The sequence below is a fragment of the Schistocerca serialis genome, chromosome 6 (assembly GCF_023864345.2).
Source record: "Schistocerca serialis cubense isolate TAMUIC-IGC-003099 chromosome 6, iqSchSeri2.2, whole genome shotgun sequence".
NCBI classification, from domain to species: domain Eukaryota; kingdom Metazoa; phylum Arthropoda; class Insecta; order Orthoptera; family Acrididae; genus Schistocerca; species Schistocerca serialis.
Window position 1 is genome coordinate 328053902 of NC_064643.1, and position 23262 is coordinate 328077163.

Consider the following 23262-nt stretch of genomic DNA (forward strand, 5'->3'; position numbering starts at 1 on the left):
CGTAGCTGGAAAGTGGTATAGTCAGGTGAATTTACAGGGACCAACATGTTCCTTTCCTCTTCTGCTCCTTGATTAGACCAAGAAGTGTTTAAGTGTTTAACGAATCATCCTAGATTCTACCTGCATTATCATAGTGTTGTCTGTTGTTTTTCCTTACTGTACAAAAGTGCTTGAACATCTACTTTTGACAATTTTCCTGAGTTTTTAATAGCTGTTAATTTTTACAGATATGTTGGTGTGTTTTGGTCGTGCTCCTTCTTCTCGAAGATTATCGACACGTTCAGAAAGCTTTACTCCTAGATCTTTGTCAGCTCTTGGTGGAAGCCTTACCAGTTTTAATCTCGGTGCCTCACCTGGTACCACATCACAGTATTCGAGAATTTACCCTTCTGTAAACCAGGGAAACTCTGTGGATACTCCTCTTCCAGTGTCACCATATTATTTCCCAGAAAGAGTAAGTGTTCTGTTCTGCCTTACGTAGTAAATTTATTTTTTTAAGTACATTTATAGAATGATGTTTTCTCAAAAAAATGCAAACGGGGCAACATTTTTGGTTATGATATATGAATTTTAAAGTAGTATAGATGAAAAGAACTTACATTATCTGCCTTGCACATTCAGCACAGAGTTACAACATTTTAATTTTATCGGTTGTCATTCACTGAATCTACAATAATCCCATTTTCACACTAGGGGTATCAGGGTTCTTGCAAATTGGTGATAATCATTTTGTTTAGAGGTGTTTCATTACATATAGCTCCTAATATTATCATGTCCTAAGATACAAGATCGTCAGCTAAATGAGATATGTAGTGGTAAATTATGATTGACTGCAGAGCAGTGCTTATTGCAAATAATATGAGGCATATTCGAAAATTAAAAGCTATTTTCTTGTACTTAAATGTTGGTGGGTTAAAACAATGTTGTGTGAGTGCAGTACCATCTGCCAATTGTACATGAATACACAGAAGCCATCCTTTGTTTCTGTAGTTGTTTGACTATTGGTGAAAGTGAACTACAACCTCTTCAAACACTGTTCCTTCCTCCAGTTGAAAAGTGTGTACTGTTTGTTTTTGTGTGCAAGTGGATCTGCAGCTAGTCAGATTCATCAGATGTGTCTCCTGGTATATGAGCCTACAGTAGCGAGCCGAGGAAAGGTTAGACAGTGGAGGCGAGACTTGTAAAGATCCAATATCCAAAATGATAAAATTGTGAAACAAGTAGATCAAAACTTGCTGTCTGATTGATGATTGGTGCGCTGGCTGATGAATTTTCTGATGCTGTAATTATGATGTGCCACCCAAAATTGATGGCACTGGAAAACTGTCATCCAAGGTCACTCTCCCCAATGGCAACATGTGCACATGCACCACTGCCTGTACCAGCAGCAAATTTACACATTTCTGTTCGAAATTTTTGACCAACCATCTCACAGTTCTCACCTGGCACCAAGTGACAATTCTCTCTTCTCAGACTTTGAACAATGGATAGGTGGACAACGTTTTGAAGATAATGAGGAACTGAAGAGTGCCGTCATCAGCTGGTTCAATACCCAGGTGGAGATCTGTGCAGAGAGTTTAAAGGATCTGGTGCAAAGTTTCAAAAAGTATCTGAAAGTGAATGGCAATTGCATGGAAAAGTGAAGTAGATACGTAGGAAGCTAGAATGTACTTTACTTTTTGAATAAGCTTTATATATAACTTCGTGTTCCCACAACAGAATGATGATTCTCTTATCAGTGAGCCGTGAAAGAGCATATGAAGGGTAATACCTGTGTTACACTTGGAACCATCAAATCAGTATCACTTTAGTCTGAACAAGTCAGGTAATTACATGTGCTTCACTATTAGAGTGTTGTGGGATTGTGTACAGTATGAGGACCACAGCAGCTCCTCTGTGTTGAAGCACTTACCACATAATACAGTTTTCATGTACCCATAGGTGTCATTTATAATCTGCAGGATGATATAGCTTATGGTTAGGACAGATAATCTAGAAATTTCTCCTCTCAGCACTCTTAAAGGGCTGTGGGATAATTTATCCTCAACAATTATTGTATTTCTAGACAAAGTAATTGTTAATCACTGTAAAGCACTCTGTTTATCCAAACTGCAAAATCCAGAGTACGTGGTTGACACTCGGGATTATATTTAGCATTTCTGATTCTAGGAGACAGCGACACCAAATTAGGCCCATACGTAATGCATTAAAATTAATTTTTGAGTGCACCGAAACAGATTTCTTCACTCTAGCCTTCATTGCAAGTTGCTTTGGTGTCTTGCAACAGATGACAGTGTTATCCTAAATTTGTACAACCAAATTGACATTTTAACAATAGGAGTGATTTGTTCAAGAACAGCTGATTTTCTCACTTCCATTCGTTAACATTGATGTAAAATGTCATATAATGATTGTTTTTGTTAGTTCATCAGTTTGTTTTGCACTTATTTCAATAAGATCAGAACACTTCTAAATCTTACATTAGAAAATCTTATGTGCTGTCTACTGATCTGTAACTAGTGACAGTTTGATTCCTATTGGAGGAGGTACTACACAAATCACTAATCTTTCATTGAACCAGTGGCTGGTTTGGGAATAAATAGTAAAGTCACTCATTTCATATATTTTATTACTGTAAGTGACAAAAAAAATTCACTTTATTTCATCATTTCACAGACAAAACAGACAAGAGTAAGAAGTAGAAATGTGCATGGTGGAACTAGAGGCTTTAGTAGCTCATCAAGAGGCAGCAAAAAGTCAACCAGAGCTGTTATTACAGTTTATGATGCATCAGCCCTGTTTTTTGTCCATAGGGAACTTGGTGAAAAATATATGTAAGTATTTCTGTAAAGTTCTGCTTTTGATTGCACTAACTTAAATTTTTAAATTCTTACAGAAAAGCTGTTTCGTGCATGGAACCATGTACCCCTGAATGCTTCTGTTAAACTTCAATAGCTTCTATGCCAGTGTTTATAAAGAAACCATAAATGGTTCCTACTATGTCTTCCTAGTAAATTATTCAGGAATGTAGTGTGCAACTAGTAAATAAAAATTTATGAATGAAGAATTATTGGTTGTCTTACAGTGTCAATCATAGATGAAACACCTGACAATCCAGGATGGAATGTAACAATATTATGAAAAGGATAGTTGTTATTACCATGTAGAAGAAATGATGAGTCACAGATAGGCACAACAAAAAGATTGTCACAAAATGAGCTTTCGGCCAACAAAACCTTTGTCAAAAACAAACACACACACACACACACACACACACACACACACACACACACACAACGTGCGCGTAAATGCAACTCACACACACATGACCACAGTCTCTGGCAGCTGAAGCCAGATTCTGGGCAGCAGTGTGTGATGGGAGAGGCAAGCAGGTGGGGTTAAAAAGGAGACTGGGGTGGGGAGGGTGAGAGGTAGCAGGGTAGGGGTGGGGGACAGTAAAGTGGTGCTAGTGGGAGCATGCAGGGATGAGGAGGAAATAGGGTAGGGCAGCTACATGCAGTCAGGAGGTTAGACGGAGCACAGGGGTGAGGGGGGGGGGGGGGGGTAGTGGAAAAGGAGAGAAGTTAAAAGACTAAGTGCATTGGTGGAAAGAAGGCTGTGTAGTGCTGGAATGGGAACAGGGAAGGGGTAGATGTGTAAAGACAATGACTAATGAAGGTTGAGGCAGAAGAGGATATTTTGCAGGGAGATTTCCCACCTGCGCAGTTTAGAAAAGTTGTTTGTGGGAAGGGTCCAGGTGGCACAGTCTGTCAAGCAGTCACTGAAATGAAGAAAGTCGTGTTGGACGGTGTGCTCAGCAACAGGGTGGTCTAGATGTTTCTTGGCCACAGTTTGTTAGTGGTCATTCATGCGGACAGACAGCTTGTTGGTTGTCGTGCCCATGTTGAATGCAGCACAATGGTTGCAGCTTAGCTTCCAGAGCACATGACTAGTTTCGTAGGTTGCCCTGCCTTTGATGGGATAGGTGGTGTTTGTGATCAGACTGTAGTAGTTGGTGCTGGAAGGATGTGTGTAACAGGTGTTGCATCTAAGTCTATTACAGGAATATGAGCCACAAGGCAAGGGGTTGGGAGCAGGTGTTGTGTAGAGAGATGGACGAGGATATTGTTTAGGTTTGGTGGGTGGCGGAGTACCACTGTGGGAGGGGTGGGAAGGATAGTGGGTAGGTCATTTCTCATATCAGGACATGATGAGAGGTAGTCGAAACCCTGCAGAGAATGTAATTCTGATTTTACAGTCCTTGAAGGTACTGAGTCCCGTGGGGAATGCTCCTATGTGGCCAGACAATAGGACTTTGGGAGGTGGTGGATGACTGGAAAGATAAGGCATGGGTGATCTGTTTTTGTACAGGACTGGGAGGGTAATTATGGTCTGTAAAGGCCTTAGTGAGGCCGTCGGTATGTTTAGAGAGGGACAGCTCGTCACTGCTGATGCAACGGCCATTGGTGGCTAGGCTGTTTGAAAGGGAGTTCTTGATATGGAATGGATGGCAGCTGTCAAAGTGGAGGTATTGCTAGTGGTTGACAGTTTTGATATGGACAGAGGTGTCGATGTAGCCATCTTTGAGGTGAAGGTCAACATCAAGGAAAATGGTTTGTCGAGTTGAGTAGGAGTAGATGAACTGAATGGGGTAGAAGGTGTTGAGTTTCTGGAGGAATGTGGACAGTGTGTCCTCACCCTCAATCCAAATCATGAAGGTCTCATCACTGAATCTGAACAAGGTTAGGGATTTAGGATTCTGGGTGTTTAGGAAGGATTCTTCTTGATGGCCCATGAATAGGTTGACACAGGTTGGTGCCATGCAGGCACTCATAGCCATACCAGATTTGTTTGTAAGTAATGCCTTCAAAGGAGAAGTAATTTTGGGTGAGGAGATAGTTGGTCATAGTGACTAGGAAGGAGGTTGTTGGTTTAGAATCCGCTGGTCACTGAGAAAGGTAGTGTTCAATAGCGGTAAGGCCATCGGTATTAGGGATCTTAGTGTAAAAAGAGGTGACATCAGCAGTGACAAGCAGGGCACCATGTGGTAAAGCAATGGGAATTGTGGAGAGTTGGTGGAGGAAATGGTTGGTACCTTTTATGGTAGGTTGTGGGTAATAGGCTGAAGGTGTTGGTCTATGAGAGCAGAAATTCTCTCAGTGGAGGCACAGTAATCGGCCGCAATGGGACATCCTGGGTGGTTATGTTTATGGTCTTTAGAATGCATGTAGAAGGTAGGAGTGTTGGAGGTGCTTAGGGGGTAGGAGAGAGACAGACTCCAGGGAAAGATTCTGGGATGGGCCTAAGGATCTGAGGAGAGACTGGAGATTCTGCTGGATTTCTGGAATGGGGTCACTGTGGCAGGATTTGTAGATGAATGAATCTGACAGCTGACAGTCCTTTTGCCAGGTAATCCTTGTGGTCAAAACAACAGTGATGGAGCCTTTGCCAACATTATTATTGGCCGAAAGCTCATTTTGTGACAGTCTTTTTTTTTTTTTTTGTGCCGATCTGCAACTCAGCGTGCCCACTACATGGTGAGTAGCAACTATCCTTTTCATAATACGGATAGATGAGACACTGTAATTTATGAGCCATTATTTGGAACAAGAATAGGCAGTAGCATATACAATTTAGCAAGCTGTTATTCAATACTGGAGAAGAAGTCGATTATCTGCTGGTGTTAAGTATCAGAAAACTTTGTTCTGGTGCCATGCACTTTCTGGTTGTTTTCATTCCTATAAGTCTGGGAGAAGGCACTTCTGTTCAGACTGCGGCACTCCACGAGTATCATTGTACCTGTGGCCATTGCTCTTCCATATGTTGGTGTGGTAAATGCAGCTGATAGCTGATTATTGTTTCTATTGTTGTTAGAATTTTCGTAGTAGACTAATACCACAACAAAATAATAGGCACTTCTGACTGACATATTACTGTGACCACAACATAGTTGACATATGTACAGTGTGTATTAGCTCATGTGAGATGAAAGTGAGCAAGGTGACACAGTGGTTAAGGCACTGGACTCACATTCAGAAGAATCAGGATTCAGTTCCTTGTCCAGCCATCCAGATTTAGATTTTCTGTTCTTTACCTAAATTACTTGAGTATCATAATGATTCCTTTGAAGAAGACGTGGCTGAGATTGTGATTCATCTCTGATAGGCTTAGAAGAAGAGTTGCACGTCACCCAAATGGTTTTTCGGTCTCTGCCATCATGGGAAAAGGTATAAAATTATCAAAGTTGTAAAAAGGGATAATCATCAACGCTGGTGTTGGAATAAGGGGGCATTCCTGAAACAGCAAACTTTGCAAATTCTTCCTCAGTAGTGAAAGTGTATTTTGAGTGGATTGAATACATTATTATGAATAATAGTTGCTACTCACTGTATAGGGGAAATGCTGAGTCGCAGATAGGCCGATCTGAGACTCAGTATCTCCTCTATATGGTGAGTAGCAACTATCCTTTTCATAATATTGTCCCATTCCCTCTGGTATTTTTGATTGTTTCATTGTGAATAATCATTCTGTTCAATCATCACCAATAAATCAGTATTGATCTTTCTTAACCATTCACATACTGCTTTTGGTTTGCCTGAGCAGGACATTTTTTAAAAAATTCTGCGTTAATTTGTGATGCAGAACTTATTTGCTTACCGTGCATAGGGGACCTGAGGACAGTGTACGTTACAACTCGTACATTTTTAAACCGTGATACTTGCAGAGCATTGTAAGAAGTCAGAATATGTGTGCTCTTGTCCTATTGAGCCTTTATGTGATCTAGATTTGACTGTGGACATATTGTGTGTGAGTCCACATTGAAGGAATTAGGGAATTTTAAGGCAAGCACCATTTTCTGTCTCTACGGAGGCTGATGAGACATGACTTACCATCTGGCAGTAGATAACTCCTCATGGTGTGAAAGCATACCTAATGTGTTCATACAAAATAATGTGTGTTCCATTTCATTGCTCACCCATCCTCTGACTGACTCTTTAACAACAGTCAAGAAACAACCAGGCCATTTTTAATTTGTCCAAGTGATTTTAAAATGGGTATGGCAAATATGTATTATATGGTAATTACTTCTGCACTCAGTTCGTGTGCAAGACGGAACAGTGTGTAAAAAATAAACTCTGTGATGAGTGCTTAGTAAAGGTGAGCTGGACGCTTTAGAGTCGACTTGCTGTATCTGCATACCATTTGAGCATCCGAGAACAGGTGAATTGTATCACAAAAAAAGGTCACAGTGCCACTGAAGCATCCATTACACCGTCTTCATGCCAACGTTGCTTTCAGGTAGAGGCAGGTGGCATTGCATAAGTTTAAATATCGACCAACTAACTGCAGAGAACTGTGCAGTCTTGTGAGGTAGTGGGTGCCAAATGCCCCTGGATTACAAAGGAGAGTAAATGAAGTTCATGGTGATAATTCCTGCCAGAGTAACTGTCACTGCCAGTCAGATTCCAACTTTTCAGAGCCACAGAATTGCTGCTGAGATGGATGGTCCCAAAAGGATCCATTACAGCATGTTATGGCGACTCGTAGGTAGCAGCCAAAAAATCTTTTTTATCGTCACCAGGACAATGAAAAATATCCAATCTTGTGGAGAGAAGCCATGTTTCTACCTATCTAGAAACTTTTTTAGTATTAAAAATCTGTACAGATTGCAATAAGTTACTGATTTTTAACACCAATTACTGTCATCAGGCCAATGGCTCCAGAAGAAGTGAGGAGCTGCTTCACAGAGCTACTGGTAGGATCTATAGTGTGTGGCAGGCACCAGTAATGCCAAACAGCAGCTACAGTTCTTCACGTCTTCTGGAGCCATCCAGCTCTTCATATCTGGAGCCATCAGCCTGATGATGGTCATATAGATTAAAAACATTACTGTAACTGAACTGCTTGGTGGTATTAAAATATTAAGTATGATCACAGTGATTTTTAAATGAGGTCAAACATTATTACCCCTCTTGAAACATGTTAAGGACTATTGTTGTGCAGCCTTCGTTATCTGTGTGCGCAATAGCTTAAAGCTTTGCAAGCCATTGAGGTCCTTCACTGCAGAGTGAACAACACTGAGTTACCTTACTCAGTCCTCACAAATAGTTTTCCCATCTGTGATCTGTTTTAATTTTTCCAATGCTCTATAAATATTCTCAAACTGATTTTATGTGGAGGAGGTCAACTTTCAGTGAGAAGCTCTTCTGTCACTCTCTTGAGTTAGTTACATGGTGATGATCCTGTTTGCTGATGCTGTGACTAGCCTGTAGTTATACGACTTAACTTTTATTTTAAATCTCTTGTCGGTTGGTAAAATCTCAGCTTTAATTCAATTAAAATTTTTGTAGCCTGAACTCTTTTCCACTTGTTGGAAGAAGGTTGAAGCATTCTAATTTTCAGACCATGTGGGTGACACAATTTTGACTATATTTTTTCTATATATTCACAAAACAAGAGATTTGCAATGAGTTTTACAGAAATTATGGTGTCTGGTGCTTCACAAAGACTGGTCAAAAACTGACGCAAGACAGCCTCACGTGGTCACCGCCACATCATCTTAAATAACATACCAGTAATGGTTTAGATTTTAAAGCATTATCGAACATACTTATTAATTGGTTTACAGTTAAAAATAATAATGAATAAAAAAATAGGAGTCTGGGTTAGCTACTACAAACAGCATAGTGAACGCATTATTGTGGCCAAGTTGGACACGAAGCCCACGCCCACTACAGTAGTACAAGTTTATATGCCAACTAGCTCTGCAGATGATGAAGAAATAGATGAAATGTATGACGAGATAAAAGAAATTATTCAGGTACTGAAGGGAGACGAAAATTTAATAGTCATGGGTGACTTGGATTCGAGAGTAGGAAAAGGGAGAGAAGGAAACATAGTGGGTGAATATGGATTGGGGGAGAGAAATGAAAGAGTAAGCCGTCTGGTGGGATTTTGCACAGAGCATAACTTAATCATAGCTAACACTTGGTTCAAGAATCATAAAAGAAGGTTGTACACATGGAAGAATCCTGGAGATACTAAAAGGTATCAGATAGATTATATAATGGTAAGACAGAGATTTAGGAACCAGGTTTTAAATTGTAAGACATTTCCAGGGGCAGATGTGGATTCTGACCACAATCTATTGGTTATGAACTGCAGATTGAAACTGAAGAAACTGCAAAAAGGTGGGAATTTAAGAAGATGGGACCTGGATAAACTGAAAGAACCAGAGGTTGTAGAGAGTTTCAGGGAGAGCATAAGGGAACAATTGACAGGAATGGGGGAAAGAAATACAGTAGAAGAAGAATGGGTAGCTTTGAGGGATGAAGTAGTGAAGGCAGCAGACGATCAAGTAGGTAAAAAGACGAGGGCTAATAGAAATCCTTGGGTAACAGAAGAAATATTGAATTTAATTGATGAAAGGAGAAAATATAAAAATGCAGTAAATGAAGCAGGCAAAAAGGAATACAAACGTCTCAAAAATGAGATCGACAGGAAGTGCAAAATGGCTAAGCAGGGATGGCTAGAGGACAAATGTAAGGATGTAGAGGCTTGTCTCACTAGGGGTAAGATAGATACTGCCTACAGGAAAATTAAAGAGACCTTTGGAGAGAAGAGAACCACTTGTATGAATATCAAGAGCTCAGATGGCAACCCAGTTCTAAGCAAAGAAGGGAAGGCAGAAAGGTGGAAGGAGTATGTTGAGGACAATATTATGGAAATGGAAGAGGATGTAGATGAAGACGAAATGGGAGATAAGATACTGCATGAAGAGTTTGACAGAGCACTGAAAGATCTGAGTCGAAACAAGGCCCCAGGAGTAGACAACATTCCATTAGAACTACTGATGGCCTTGGGAGAGCCAGTCATGGCAAAACTCTACCATCTGGTGATCAAGATGTATGAGACAGGCGAAATACCCTCAGACTTCAAGAAGAATGTAATAATTCCAATCCCAAAGAAAGCAGGTGTTGACAGATGTGAAAATTACCAAACTATCAGTTTAATAAGTCACAGCTGCAAAATACTAACGCGAATTCTTTACAGACGAATGGAAAAACTGGTAGAAGCGGACCTCGGGGAAGATCAGTTTGGATTCCGTAGAAATGTTGGAACACGTGAGGCAATACTAACCTTATGACTTATCTTAGAAGAAAGATTAAGAAAAGGCAAACCTACACAAGCAGTAAAGGAAACAAAAGAAAAATTCGGAGTAGGTATTAAAATTCATGGAGAAGAAGTAAAAACTTTGAGGTTCGCCGATGACATTGTAATTCTGTCAGAGACAGCAAAGGACTTGGAAGAGTAGTTGAACGGAATGGAAAGTGTCTTGAAAGGAAGATATAAGATGAACATCAACAAAAGCAAAATGAGGATAATGGAATGTAGTCAAATTAAATCGGGTGATGCTGAGGGAATTAGATTAGGAAATGAGACACTTAAAGTAGTAAAGGAGTTTTGCTATTTAGGGAGTAAAATAACTGATGATGGTCTAAGTAGAGAGGATATAAAATGTAGACTGGCAATGGCAAGGAAATCATTTCTGAAGAAGAAAAATTTGTTAACATCGTGTATAGATTTAAGTGTGAGGAAGTCGTTTCTGAAAGTATTTGTATGGAGTGTAGCCATGTATGGAAGTGAAACATGGACGATAAATAGTTTGGACAGGAGGAGAATAGAAGCTTTCGAAATGTGGTGCTACAGAAGAATGCTGAAGATTAGATGGGTAGATCACATAACTAATGAGGAGGTATTGAATAGAATTGGGGAGAAGAGGAGTTTGTGGCACAACTTGACGAGAAGAAGGGACCGGTTGGTAGGACATGTTCTGAGGCATCAAGGGATCACAAATTTAGCATTGGAGGGCAGCGTGGAGGGTAAAAATCGTAGAGGGAGACCAAGAGATGAATACACTAAGCAGATTCAGAAGGATGTAGGTTGCAGTAGGTACAGGGAGATGAAGCAGCTTGCACAGGATAGAGTAGCATGGAGAGCTGCATCAAACCAGTCTCAGGACTGAAGACCACAACAACAACAACAGTTAAAAATATAACCTTGGAAAAAGTTATGTACATCATAAATCACTTCATAGTATAAGGATGCATTTGTTAAAGAAATATTTTACAAATCCTTAGTAGCTTTGTTTCAAGTTATACTTCTTTTTGTAACAATGTTTTCACTAATATTCAGTTTACTTCCAAATTACGACGTGCAGTTTAATGCTTACATAATTTCGGTGTCTATGTGTAAATTGTATTCAACCAACTTATAGCTTTTAGTGTATAAAGATTTTAAGACTTGATGCAATTACTGTTGTCCTGATGGTAATGCAAAAAGTTTATAAAATTCTCCAGTGCATATATTAATATTGTATAGGAGACTGAGAGTCACATAACAATATTACGAAAAGGAAAGTTGCTACTCACCTTATAGTGGAGATGCTGAGTCACTGATAGGCACAACAAAAAGACTGTCACAAAATAAGCTTTCACCCATCAAGGCCTTTGTGAAAAATAGACAGACAGATAGACAAACACACACACTCACACACACAGACTGCAGTCTCTGGCAGCTGAAGCCACACTGCTATATGGTGAGGAGGAACTTTCCTTTTCTTAATATTGTTTCATTCAATCCTGCATTTTCCATTGAGAGTTACATAAATATCATGTATAAATTGAACTAAAGTTCACGCAATGGTACACAAATAAATACATAATTTAATCAGTGCACATAGTGCGTGAACAGAATATGCTACTGTAGTATCATATATTCAAATTGATATGAATTCGGACAAATCAGTAAATGTTATTGCACTCTGCCATGTTACAGTGCTGTAATGAGTTGCCATATCCATTACTATCATTTGTAGCTTCTGCTACTGTATCAGGTTCATTGTATAAATTATACAAAGAAATATCCACCTTGAAACTACAAGCAGCCACTGTAAAAGAGTATTTGTTTTATGTTATAGTGTATAATTATCATTCCAAAATCTGTCAGGCTCTATGAACCTCAAATTTGTGTCATCTCTACCTCTGTGTCCCAATTATTTTAACATCATAACAGAAACAACAAAACAAATATTACTGTTAAGGCAGTACTAACATGGTTAACACATTTACTGCTACTTAGTGCTGTTTACTTAACATTGTTTCCAGAACTGCTATTATCACCTCTATTCAGTCACTGCTTTGTATCCCTACCATCAGATTTATTGAGATGGGCTAATAATGGACGAAGTGAAGGTAGCATCCGTCTTCAGAGTTAACAAGGAAAAAAAAAAAAAAAAAAAAAAAAAAAAAAAAAAAAAAAAAAAAAAAAAAAAAAAAAAACACACACACACAAACAGAGAGAGAGAGAGAGAGAGAGAGAGAGAGAGAGAGAGAGTGGGTAGGAGTGCGGGAGGGGGTGGGGTGACATCATCATGGACAACTTCATTGTTCCTGATTGAGGTGAGGGTTGAGTTTGGTGGCCCTTCTGAGTCAGTATTGCCAGCCAGGGCAATTTAACTTAAGGTATATGAGTGCATGCATGTGTTTCAGAATAAGGATACTCTCTGAAAGTCCAACAAATTCAGGCATGTACATGCACCTCTCTTCCTCTTAATGCTTCAATTAAACAGTTACATTCACTCCTTCCATTGTTTGTATTCCTCTGTAGGTTTTGCAGTGTCATTTTAATATTGACTTGAACTAAGTTATGTGGAGTCTTCTTGAAATGAGCTTTCATGAGTGAAGTTCCATGCAGATTACTCCACAAGATGTGTCCATAGGTAGCCCCAGTCATCTCTATGGGGACAGCAGGGCATATTTTAGTAGGGCCTACTTCATCTTCACCCACTTCTTTTGTGACAGTAATCAACATCTCACTTGGTATTATTGACTGAATTCCCAGACAGGCTCATTATTGCAGAAATCCATGCACAATAACACATGATACTTCATTCAGTCATCTATAGACAAATTTCTTTGGATGTATTCATCATTTTACACACATGTATGCATTATTTATAGCAGAGGTACATAAGATAAGAACAATGGAAAAACCAGAACATGCATTATAAATTCACAATTCAGACATATATATGTTATTTATCACTTAATGGCATAAGGCAAGATTCAGGGAACAGAAAGAACATGATTGAAACAAGAGAATTAATCACAAGACTACTCTGATGATACACCTTGGTTTTTAAATTACATGGAATAATTTATGAACCACATTGTCCAGTCACATTAATGTGACCACTGCGTATGTTCAGTGTCAGTGCTGAAAACAGTGCAGTCATTGTCGTAATGCAGAAACGGAACAATTTATCTGACTTACAAGAGAGCATGAACATTAGCTTTTGGGACAAGGGTGGAAGCATTTCTGAAATGGCCAAGTTTGGATGTTGTTCCTGTGCTGGCATGGTTAAAGTAGACAGTGCATGGCAATATGATGCTATGCAAAACTGGCACAGAGGCAACTATGGTGGGCCACGGACTATGGATGACAGGGATGAATAATGGCTGTGGAGATATGTATGACCAAATAAACGTGCAACTGTTGAGCAACTGACCACCCATGAACCAAGGGACTACCAACAGTGTCTCCTCAGTCACCATTCAGTGAATGTTGTTTCGTATGGGCCTCCACAACAGGTGCCTGGTTCATCCACCCATGCTGACTGCTGTTCATTGGCAACAAAGGCTGAAATTTACATGCCAGTACTGCAACTGGATGTCCATTGAATGGTGACAAGTGGCCTTTTCAGATGAAACATGTGTTATGTCCATCATACAGATGGCCATTGGTATGTATGATGTGGAAATGTTTTTGTAGCATTCCCTGGGTGATGTCGCCATTCCTAAAGGCACAAGGAATCAACAGAAATACAGATCTATCTTTGGGACTTTGTCCACCCTTACATGGAGTTTGGTTGTCCTCGGCATGGTGCCATCTCCCAGGAGAACAATGCAACCTGTCACACAGCTGTGTGTACATGGGTTGTTCAGAGAGCACCATAATGAGTTATCCATACTCCCCTGGCCACCAAACTCCCCGAATTTAAACCCACTTGAGAATCTGTGGGACCACCTCAGTCGGGCTGTTTGCACTGTGGATTCTCAACCAAGAAAATTAGTCCAGCTGGCCATGGCAATGGAGTCAGTGTGGCTCCACACCCAGTTGTTACCTTCTAGAACCTCATTAACTCTCTTCCTGCATGTCTCACACTGTGAAAGGTGGTTATTCAGGTTTTTGATAGGTGTTCACATTAATGTGTCTGGTCAGTGTAGACATGTATTATGTTGCTTAAAACATTTTTCATGTTATATGGTGTATTGTCCAGGAGTGCCACTGGTAAATACAGCCTTCCGACCGCTCTTGTGCCTCTACTTCCTTGTATTCTGCTGTTTATTAAATCCAGCAATAGACATGTATATGCCAGCAGCCATGTCCAACATTTGATCAAACAGCATTTCCTCTCCACTATTTCATTATCAGTTATGTTCTTCAAATTACTGTTCTGTTCAAGAATACACTGCTTATTCTTCCATACTTTTTAGATGAATGGAGAAGGACATTGCATTAAATACGGGAGCATGGAAGTAACTTAGAAAACAAACACTTCTTGCTAAGAATTTGATTCAGGGCAAGGAAAGTCTCTTAACAAGTAGATGTGTGAAACATGAGGCATGAAGAGCAGTCTCTAAAGCTTATGTTTATTGGCTTGTTGGGTGTCTCTTTACAGAAAAGAGATCTGGCAGTTGATAAAAATATCACAAGCTAGCAGTGACACAAATGTCAATATTAGTTTGACAGTTGTTTTTCATCTTCAGATCATTTTACAACAGTATTAGACATGCCCTTAATGTAACAAAAACGTAATTAAAAGTTCACAAACATGCTGGTGTACAATAATTTGGGGATGTAATTGATTCCAAAACTAATTTACACTATGTATTCACATCTCATCACGAGTCACTTCACCCCATTGCACACTCTGCATGCGCTACACAAACATCTCTTCCTCTCCATCACATTGTTTCTGCATTCCTCTTGATCCATCTCAACAACTGAGTCAGCATTCCTCATAATGAAGGGAATATTGAGCTCAGGATAGTGAAAGGAAGTTAGCATTGTGAATCTTGGGCATACAATTTTCCAGTTACATGCGTTATACTCTGAAAATATGTTGTGTAATGACAGATTTATTTTTTTAAATATTATGTGTTGGTTTTAACTCTCTCTCTCTCTCTCTCTCCCCCCCTCTCTCTCCCTCTCCCTCTCCCTCCGTCCCTCCCCCTCCCCCTCTCCCTCTCCCTCCGTCCCTCCCCCTCTCCCTCTCCCTCTGTCCCTCCCCCTCCCCATTTCCCTCCCCCTCACCTCCTTCCCCCTCCCCCTGTCCCCCTCTCCCCTCCCTCCCCCTCTCACTCACTCACTCCCTCCCTCCCTCCCTCCATCCATCCATCTCTCTCCCCCTCTCCCTGTCCCATCCTCCTTCCCCCTCTCTCCCCCTACAATTTCTTTGGACAATTTATTAAACTGAGTATACATGAGAATGGTGTATGATTATGAGGTACTTATTATTACACACAGATGACAGGACTTCAAGAGTGTAACAGTCTTAGAGGAGGCACAAAAAAAGCTGTATGGAGGGGAGAAGGTCAGGGGATGCTAAAATAAATGGAGGTCAACTTCTCAGGCAAATATAAGGTGAATATAAACCTTATAAGCCGAATTCTGGGGTATAGTGAATGGATAATAAATATTTTTAAAGGCATAGCTACAGGTTGAAAATGGAACCCACATGATGCTATTGTACAAAGCCTATCAAATGCTGAAAAGTGAAGCTGGAGAAAGGAAATGTGCCTATAGTGACAACGCTTAGCCTTTAACATGATGATGAAGTTGTTACAAAGCTATAAAAATTAGTAATTACTGGAAATTTATAATCTGATGCAGACATGTATAAAACTTAAACAAAATACTCTTCATTGGTATCACTACTGGATTTCATGTAAGTTATCACATTACACTAGTTAACAAATTTAAACTTTTGTCTGCATCTGGTTTGTAAATGGGCCGATTTACCTAATTTTGGGGTGCTGAATACACTGGTAAAATCATTTTTTTTTTCTCTATGACATCACATTTCCTAGATACACAGCAGAATAAAAAAATGGTGGTGGCGAAAATTGACACAATTAAGTCATACAAAAATACACATTCAAAACATTTGAAATCAATACTATTTTGTATGTATATATGGTCATGATGCCAATAAAAGTCCAAATTAGTTCAGAAGATGTTGTCACCTTTAATTGTCTTTGGTTTTTGAAAAATGCGACGACGGAGCTCTTCCTTTGTTTGCTGTTTCATCACTCTCCCTAACAAGACCCCAGCAGTAATCATCTATCATTCAACGGTTCCAGTGGCCTCAGTAACAGTGTTCCATGGTAAGAATGTCTTGGCAAAAGCATTCACCATGCTCATCGCTTACAGCTCCCAAATTTACCCAGAAGAAATGAAGGTGAGAATGTAAAAAGTGAATTTTAAGCGACATTCTACACAATGGTAACATAATTTCTGTCTTTTCTGGTGCCCAGAAAGCCCTTCAAAATTGCTTTAAAAGAAGACCAAGAAGCTAAATGGATATCTGTGAGTTTGGTATCAAAGGTTGGATCTTTCAGTTGTTTTCTTATTTGTGGTCCAACAAATATACCCTCTTTTAGCTTTGCCTCACTTAATTTGGGAAACTTTTCTTTTAAGTGATTGAAGACTTCACCTTCTTTATCCAGAGCTTTTACAAAGTTTTTGATAAGGCCTGACTTGATAAGAAGGGGAGGCAAAATGATTTTATCAGGCTCAACCAGTAGGGTATTGTTCACATTTGGGTTTCCTGGAACATATGACTTCCTTATAGGCCATTCCTTGATTGTATAGTGGTTCTTGGTGTAACAGTTGTTCCAAAGGCACAAAAAGCAGCAGTATTTTGTGAATCCAGCCTGTAAACCTGTAAGAAGCGCAACAACTTTTAAATCGCAGCAAAGCTGCCATTATATTTGATTGCCTCTAGCAGCAAAGCCATGGTCTCATAAGTATCTTTCATGTCTACTGCGTAAGGCAAAGGTACTGATGGATATTCATTGCCATTATGCAGTAGTACTGCTTTCAAGCTGATTTTACTGGAGTCAATAATAGTTGTGACTCCTGTGGATTATGTTCTACATCTACATTTATACTCCGCAAGCCACCCAACGGTGTGTGGCGGAGGGCACTTTACGTGCCACTGTCATTACCTCCCTTTCCTGTTCCAGTCGCGTATGGTTCGCGGGAGAACGACTGTCTGAAAGCCTCCGTGCGCGCTCTAATCTCTCTAATTTTACATTCGTGATCTCCTCAGGAGGTATAAGTAGGGGGAAGCAATATATTCGATACCTCATCCAGAAACGCACCCTCTCGAAACCTGGCGAGCAATCTACACCGCGATGCAGAGCGCCTCTCTTGCAGAGTCTGCCACTTGAGTTTATTAAACATCTCCATAACGCTATCACGGTTACCAAATAACCCTGTGACGAAACGCGCCGCTCTTCTTTGGATCTTCTCTATCTCCTCCGTCAAACCGATCTGGTACGGATCCCACACTGATGAGCAATACTCAAGTATAGGTCGAACGAGTGTTTTGTAAGCCACCTCCTTTGTTGATGGACTACATTTTCTAAGCACTCTCCCAATGAATCTCAACCTGGTACCCGCCATACCAACAATTAATTTTATATGATCATTCCACTTCAAATCGTTCCGCACGCATACTCCCAGATATTTTACAGAAGTAACTGCTACCAGTGTTTGTTCCGCTATCATATAATTATACAATAAATGATCCTTCTTTCTATGTATTCACAATACATTATATTTGCCACTCCCTGCACCAAGTGCCTAACCGCTGCAGATCTTCCTGCATTTCGCTACAATTTTCTAATGCTGCAACTTGTCTGTATACTACAGCATCATCTGCGAAAAGCCACATGGAACTTCCGACACTATCTACCAGGTCATTTATATATATTGTGAAAAGCAATGGTCCCATAACACTCGCCTGTGGCACGCCAGAGGTTACTTTAACGTCTGTAGACGTCTCTCCATTGATAACAACATGCTGTGTTCTGTTTGCTAAAAACTCTTCAATCCAGCCACACAGCTGGTCTGATATTCCGTAGGCTCTTACTTTGTTTATCAGGCGACAGTGCGGAACTGTATCGAACGCCTTCCGGAAGTCAAGAAAAATAGCATCTACCTGGGAGCCGGTATGTAATATTTTCTGGGTCTCATGAACAAATAAAGCGAGTAGGGTCTCACACGATCGCTGTTTCCGGAATCCATGTTGATTCCTACATAGTAGATTCTGGGTTTCCAAAAACGACATGATACGCGAGCAAAAAACATGTTCTAAAATTCTACAACAGATCGACGTCAGAGATATAGGTCTATAGTTTTGCGCATCTGCTTGACGACCCTTCTTGAAGACTGGGACTACCTGTGCTCTTTTCCAATCATTTGGAACCCTCCGTTCCTCTAGAGACTTGCGGTACATGGCTGTTAAAAGGGGGGAAAGTTCTTTCGCGTACTCTGTGTAGAATCGAATTGGTATCCCGTCAGGTCCAGTGGACTTTCCTCTATTGAGTGATTCCAGTTGCTTTTCTATTCCTTGGACACTTATTTCGATGTCAGCCATTTTTTCGTTTGTGCGAGGATTTAGAGAAGGAACTGCAGTGCGGTCTTCCTCTGTGAAACAGCTTTGGAAAAAGGTGTTTAGTATTTCAGCTTTACGCGTGTCATCCTCTGTTTCAATGCCATCATCATCCCGAAGTGTCTGGATATGCTGTTTCGAGCCACTTACTGATTTAACGTAAGACCAGAACTTCCTAGGATTTTCTGTCAAGTCGGTACATAGAATTTTACTTTCGAATTCACTGAACGCTTCACGCATAGCCCTCCTTATGCTAACTTTGACATTGTTTAGCTTCTGTTTGTCTGAGAGGTTTTGGCTGCGTTTAAACTTGGAGTGAAGCTCTCTTTGCTTTCGCAGTAGTTTCCTAACTTTGTTGTTGTACCACGGTGGGTTTTTCCCGTCCCTCACAGTTTTACTCGGCACGTACCTGTCTAAAACGCATTTTATGATTGCCTTGAACTTTTTCCATAAACACTCAACATTGTCAGTGTCGGAACAGAAATTTTCGTTTTGATCTGTTAGGTAGTCTGAAATCTGCCTTCTATTACTCTTGCTAAACAGATAAACCTTCCTCCCTTTTTTTATATTCCTATTAACTTCCATATTCAGGGATGCTGCAACGGCCTTATGATCGCTGATTCCCTGTTCTGCACTTAAAGAGTCGAAAAGTTCGGGTCTGTTTGTTATCAGTAGGTCCAAGATGTTATCTCCACGAGTCGGTTCTCTGTTTAATTGCTCGAGGTAATTTTCGGATAGTGCACTCGGTATAATGTCACTCGATGCTCTGTCCCTACCACTCGTCCTAAACATCTGAGTGTCCCAGTCTATATCTGGTAAATTGAAATCTCCACCTAAGACTATAACATGCTGAGAAAATTTATGTGAAATGTATTCCAAATTTTCTCTCAGTTGTTCTGCCACTAATGCTGCTGAGTCGGGAGGTCGGTGAAAGGAGCCAATTATTAACCTACCTCGGTTGTTGAGTGTAACCTCCACCCATAATAATTCACAGGAACTATCCACTTCTACTTCACTACAGGATAAACTACTACTAACAGCGACAAACACTCCACCACCGGTTGCATGCAATCTATCCTTTCTAAACACCGTCTGTACCTTTGTAAACATTTCGGCAAAATTTGTCTCTGGCTTCAGCCAGCTTTCTGTACCTATAACGATTTCAGCTTCGGTGCTTTCTATCAGCGCTTGAAGTTCCGGTACTTTACCAACGCAGCTTCGACAGTTGACAATTACAATACCGATTGCTGCTTGGTCCCCGCATGTCCTGACTTTGCCCCACACCCGTTGAGGCTGTTGCCCTTTCTGTACTTGCCCATGGCCATCTAACCTAAAAAACCGCCCAGCCCACGCCACACAACCCCTGCTACCCGTGTAGCCGCTTGTTGCGTGTAGTGGACTCCTGGCCTATCCAGCGGAACCCGAAACCCCACCACCCTATGGCGCAAGTCGAGGAATCTGCAGCCCACACGGTCGCAGAACCGTCTCAGCCTCTGATTCAGACCCTCCGCTCGGCTCTGTACCAAAGGTCCGCAGTCAGTCCTGTCGACGATGCTGCAGATGGTGAGCTCTGCTTTCATCCCGCTAGCGAGACTGGCAGTCTTCACCAAATCAGATACCCGCCGGAAGCCAGAGAGGATTTCCTCTGATCCATAGCGACACACATCATTGGTGCCGACATGAGCGACCACCTGCAGATGGGCGCACCCTGTGCCCTTCATGGCATCCGGAAGGACCCTTTCCACATCTGGAATGACTCCCCCTGGTATGCACACGGAGTGCACATTGGTTTTCTTCCCCTCTCTTGCTGCCATTTCCTAAGCGCCTGACGTTGGAGCTCCCAACTACCAGTAAGCCCACCCTCTGCGACCGCCCGGATCTTGCAGACTGAGGGGCAACCTCTGGAACAGGACAAGCAGCCATGTCAGGCTGAAGATCAGTATCAGCCTGAGACAGAGCCTGAAACCGGTTCGTCAGACAAACTGGAGAGGCCTTCCGTTCAGCCCTCCGGAATGTCTTTCGCCCCCTGCCACACCTTGAGACAACCTCCCACTCTACCACAGGTGAGGGATCAGCCTCAATGCGGGCAGTATCCCGGGCAACCACAGTCGTAGTCCGATCGGGGGATGCGTGGGACGAGCTGGCCGTCCCCGACAAACCCCCATCCGAACCCCCACAGTGATGCCCATTGGCAATAGCCCCAAGCTGTGTGACCGTAGCCAACACTGCCTGAAGCTGGGAGCGAAGGGATGCCAACTCAGCCTGCATCCGAACACAGCAGTTGCAGTCCCTATCCATGCTAAAAACTGTTTTGCAAAGAACGTCTGAACTAATCTACAGAGAGCGCAAACAAATGGACAAAATTGAAGCGGTTATTAAAATACAAGATTGCCTAGTAAATGCAGTAATGCTGCTACTTGCGCACTGCTGACACTGCTCGGCGGCGGAAGGAGACTACGCGAATTTACACTATTCAGGTACTAAAACGCGATGCTACAACTCTCAAATACTATAATACGCCCGAAATTTATGAATTAAACAATGCAAGTACCAAAAACACGCAAAGAAATTAAGAATTAAACTATGTAGCAAATGAGTGAGCTAGGAGTATACGACTTGCTGCTGCAGCTGCTTATCCAACGGCAGCAGGGAGCACACCTAGCTGCATCATCATACCATAGACATCACTACATACACACATTGAATTCTGCATATCGAAATATTGAGCGAAGGAAGCACCTTTTGATCTGAAACAGGAAATTTTTGTTCCTGGTGCTAGATGGTTCTGTTGTTGCAGTCTCGACCCCAAGAATTCAGCTTGCTGTTTTGAAACCTTTAGATCGCAAACCAAGTCGTTCAATTCTTTTTGATTAAAGAACTGAGGTGAAGTGTCATTATATTGACTTCTATGTGTTTAATACTTTCTGATTCACTTGACATGATGTGTGGTTCCGTGGCTTTCAAGTTACAGACAGGAACAGGCAACTCCTCATCATGGGGCACAGGCAAATCACCTGAAGATACATTTGGATGCATTATTTTACATCTAGTTTTGCCTGAATGTCCCAAAATACTGTATTTGCAAGACAGAAGTAACAGCCTGAATAATGGTGTTTCGGCTCACACCACACCATTGGTTCAGTGAATGGCATTGCTCAGCATTTTTCCTGTCAACCACTCGGTTAAGGTTGTAGAACAGGTTATGCAGGCAATATGAGGTGCAAAATTTTTATCTTGATCACCAACAGGACAATCAAAACACAGTTTATATGCCTTCTTAACCAAATCTTTGGGCTTTTGAAGTGAATTTCCCACACACATAACAAAAGTTGTCAGGGTGGTTTGGACAGCAACGAGATTTACTAGTTGCCATTTTTTTTAGTGTAAGTTTTAAACACAAAAAGGTTGCACTATCTTTCACAGGAAACACTCACTGAGGGTCTCTTTCACACCACTGGATTACCACACCAACCATTTACTGCCAATCTGTAGATCTTGTAGCTCTCCTCTGCAAGTCAAAAAACAGACAGTTAAACATCAAAACAGAAGAACAGCAAAAAGCGAAATACTGAATAAGAAAAATAAAAAACCTTTACAAACACAAAAATGGTATGTGCTAGAACATTCTGAAAGGTATGAGGGGCATTTGAAAAGTCTGTTCAAAGTCTGAGAGATGGCACCACTGGCATGTGTCGAGGTCATGTTTAGTTACTAGCATCTTTGGAAAGAACACACACCAAGTTTCAGCCATATTGGTCTATTTCTTTGTGTTTGGAATTTGTGTGAGTCAAGAAAGTCGAATGATTGTCAAAAAATGGACAAAAAAGTATTTCGTGTGGTGATTAAACATTACTTTATGAAAGGCAAAATGCCTAAGGAGACTAAAGAGGAGCTTGATAAATGTTATGGTGACTCTGCACCTTTGATTAGAACAGTTTATAAGTGGTTTCAATATTTTCGGAGTGGCCATATGGGCACAAGTGATGCTGAACGTTCTGGACGCCCTGTGGAGGTTACGACTCCAGAAATCATTGATAAAATCCATGATGTGGTGGTGGATGACAGAAGAATTAATGTGCATGAGATTGCTAGTGCTGTGGGCATCTTGAATGAATGGGTACATAATATTTTGCATAAACATTTGGACATGAGAAAGCTATCTGCAAAATGGGTTCTGCGATTGCTCACACTTGACCAAAAACAAAATCATGTGAAGTGTTGCAAGGATGGTTTGCAGCTGTTCAGGAAGAATCCGCAGAACTTTAAGCATCGTTTTGTCACTGTGGATGAAACATGGATACATTACTATACTCCTGAGACCAAACTACAATCTAAACAATGGGTTACCAAGGGAGAATCTGTACCAAAAAAGGCGAAGACCATTCCTTCGGTCGGAAAGGTTATGGCGACTGTCTTTTGGGAGTCACAAGGGATAATCCACATAGACTATCTGGAAAAGGGTAAAACTATTACAGGTGAATGTTTTTCATCATTATTGGACCATTTGAAAACCGAGC

General features: G+C 41.0%; 1 protein-coding gene across 4 annotated transcripts in view; it reads left to right on the forward strand.

The window, feature by feature from the left end:
* The window catches only part of LOC126483988 (GATOR complex protein WDR59), a 292472-nt gene that overhangs the window by 145057 nt on the left and 124153 nt on the right, over positions 1-23262 (forward strand). For all 4 annotated transcript variants that reach the window (XM_050107289.1, XM_050107291.1, XM_050107292.1 and 1 more), the window contains exons 14-15: positions 228-454; positions 2677-2834. In XM_050107289.1, the coding sequence (XP_049963246.1) occupies positions 228-454; positions 2677-2834 (385 nt within the window). The remainder of the gene's footprint in view (positions 1-227; positions 455-2676; positions 2835-23262) is intronic.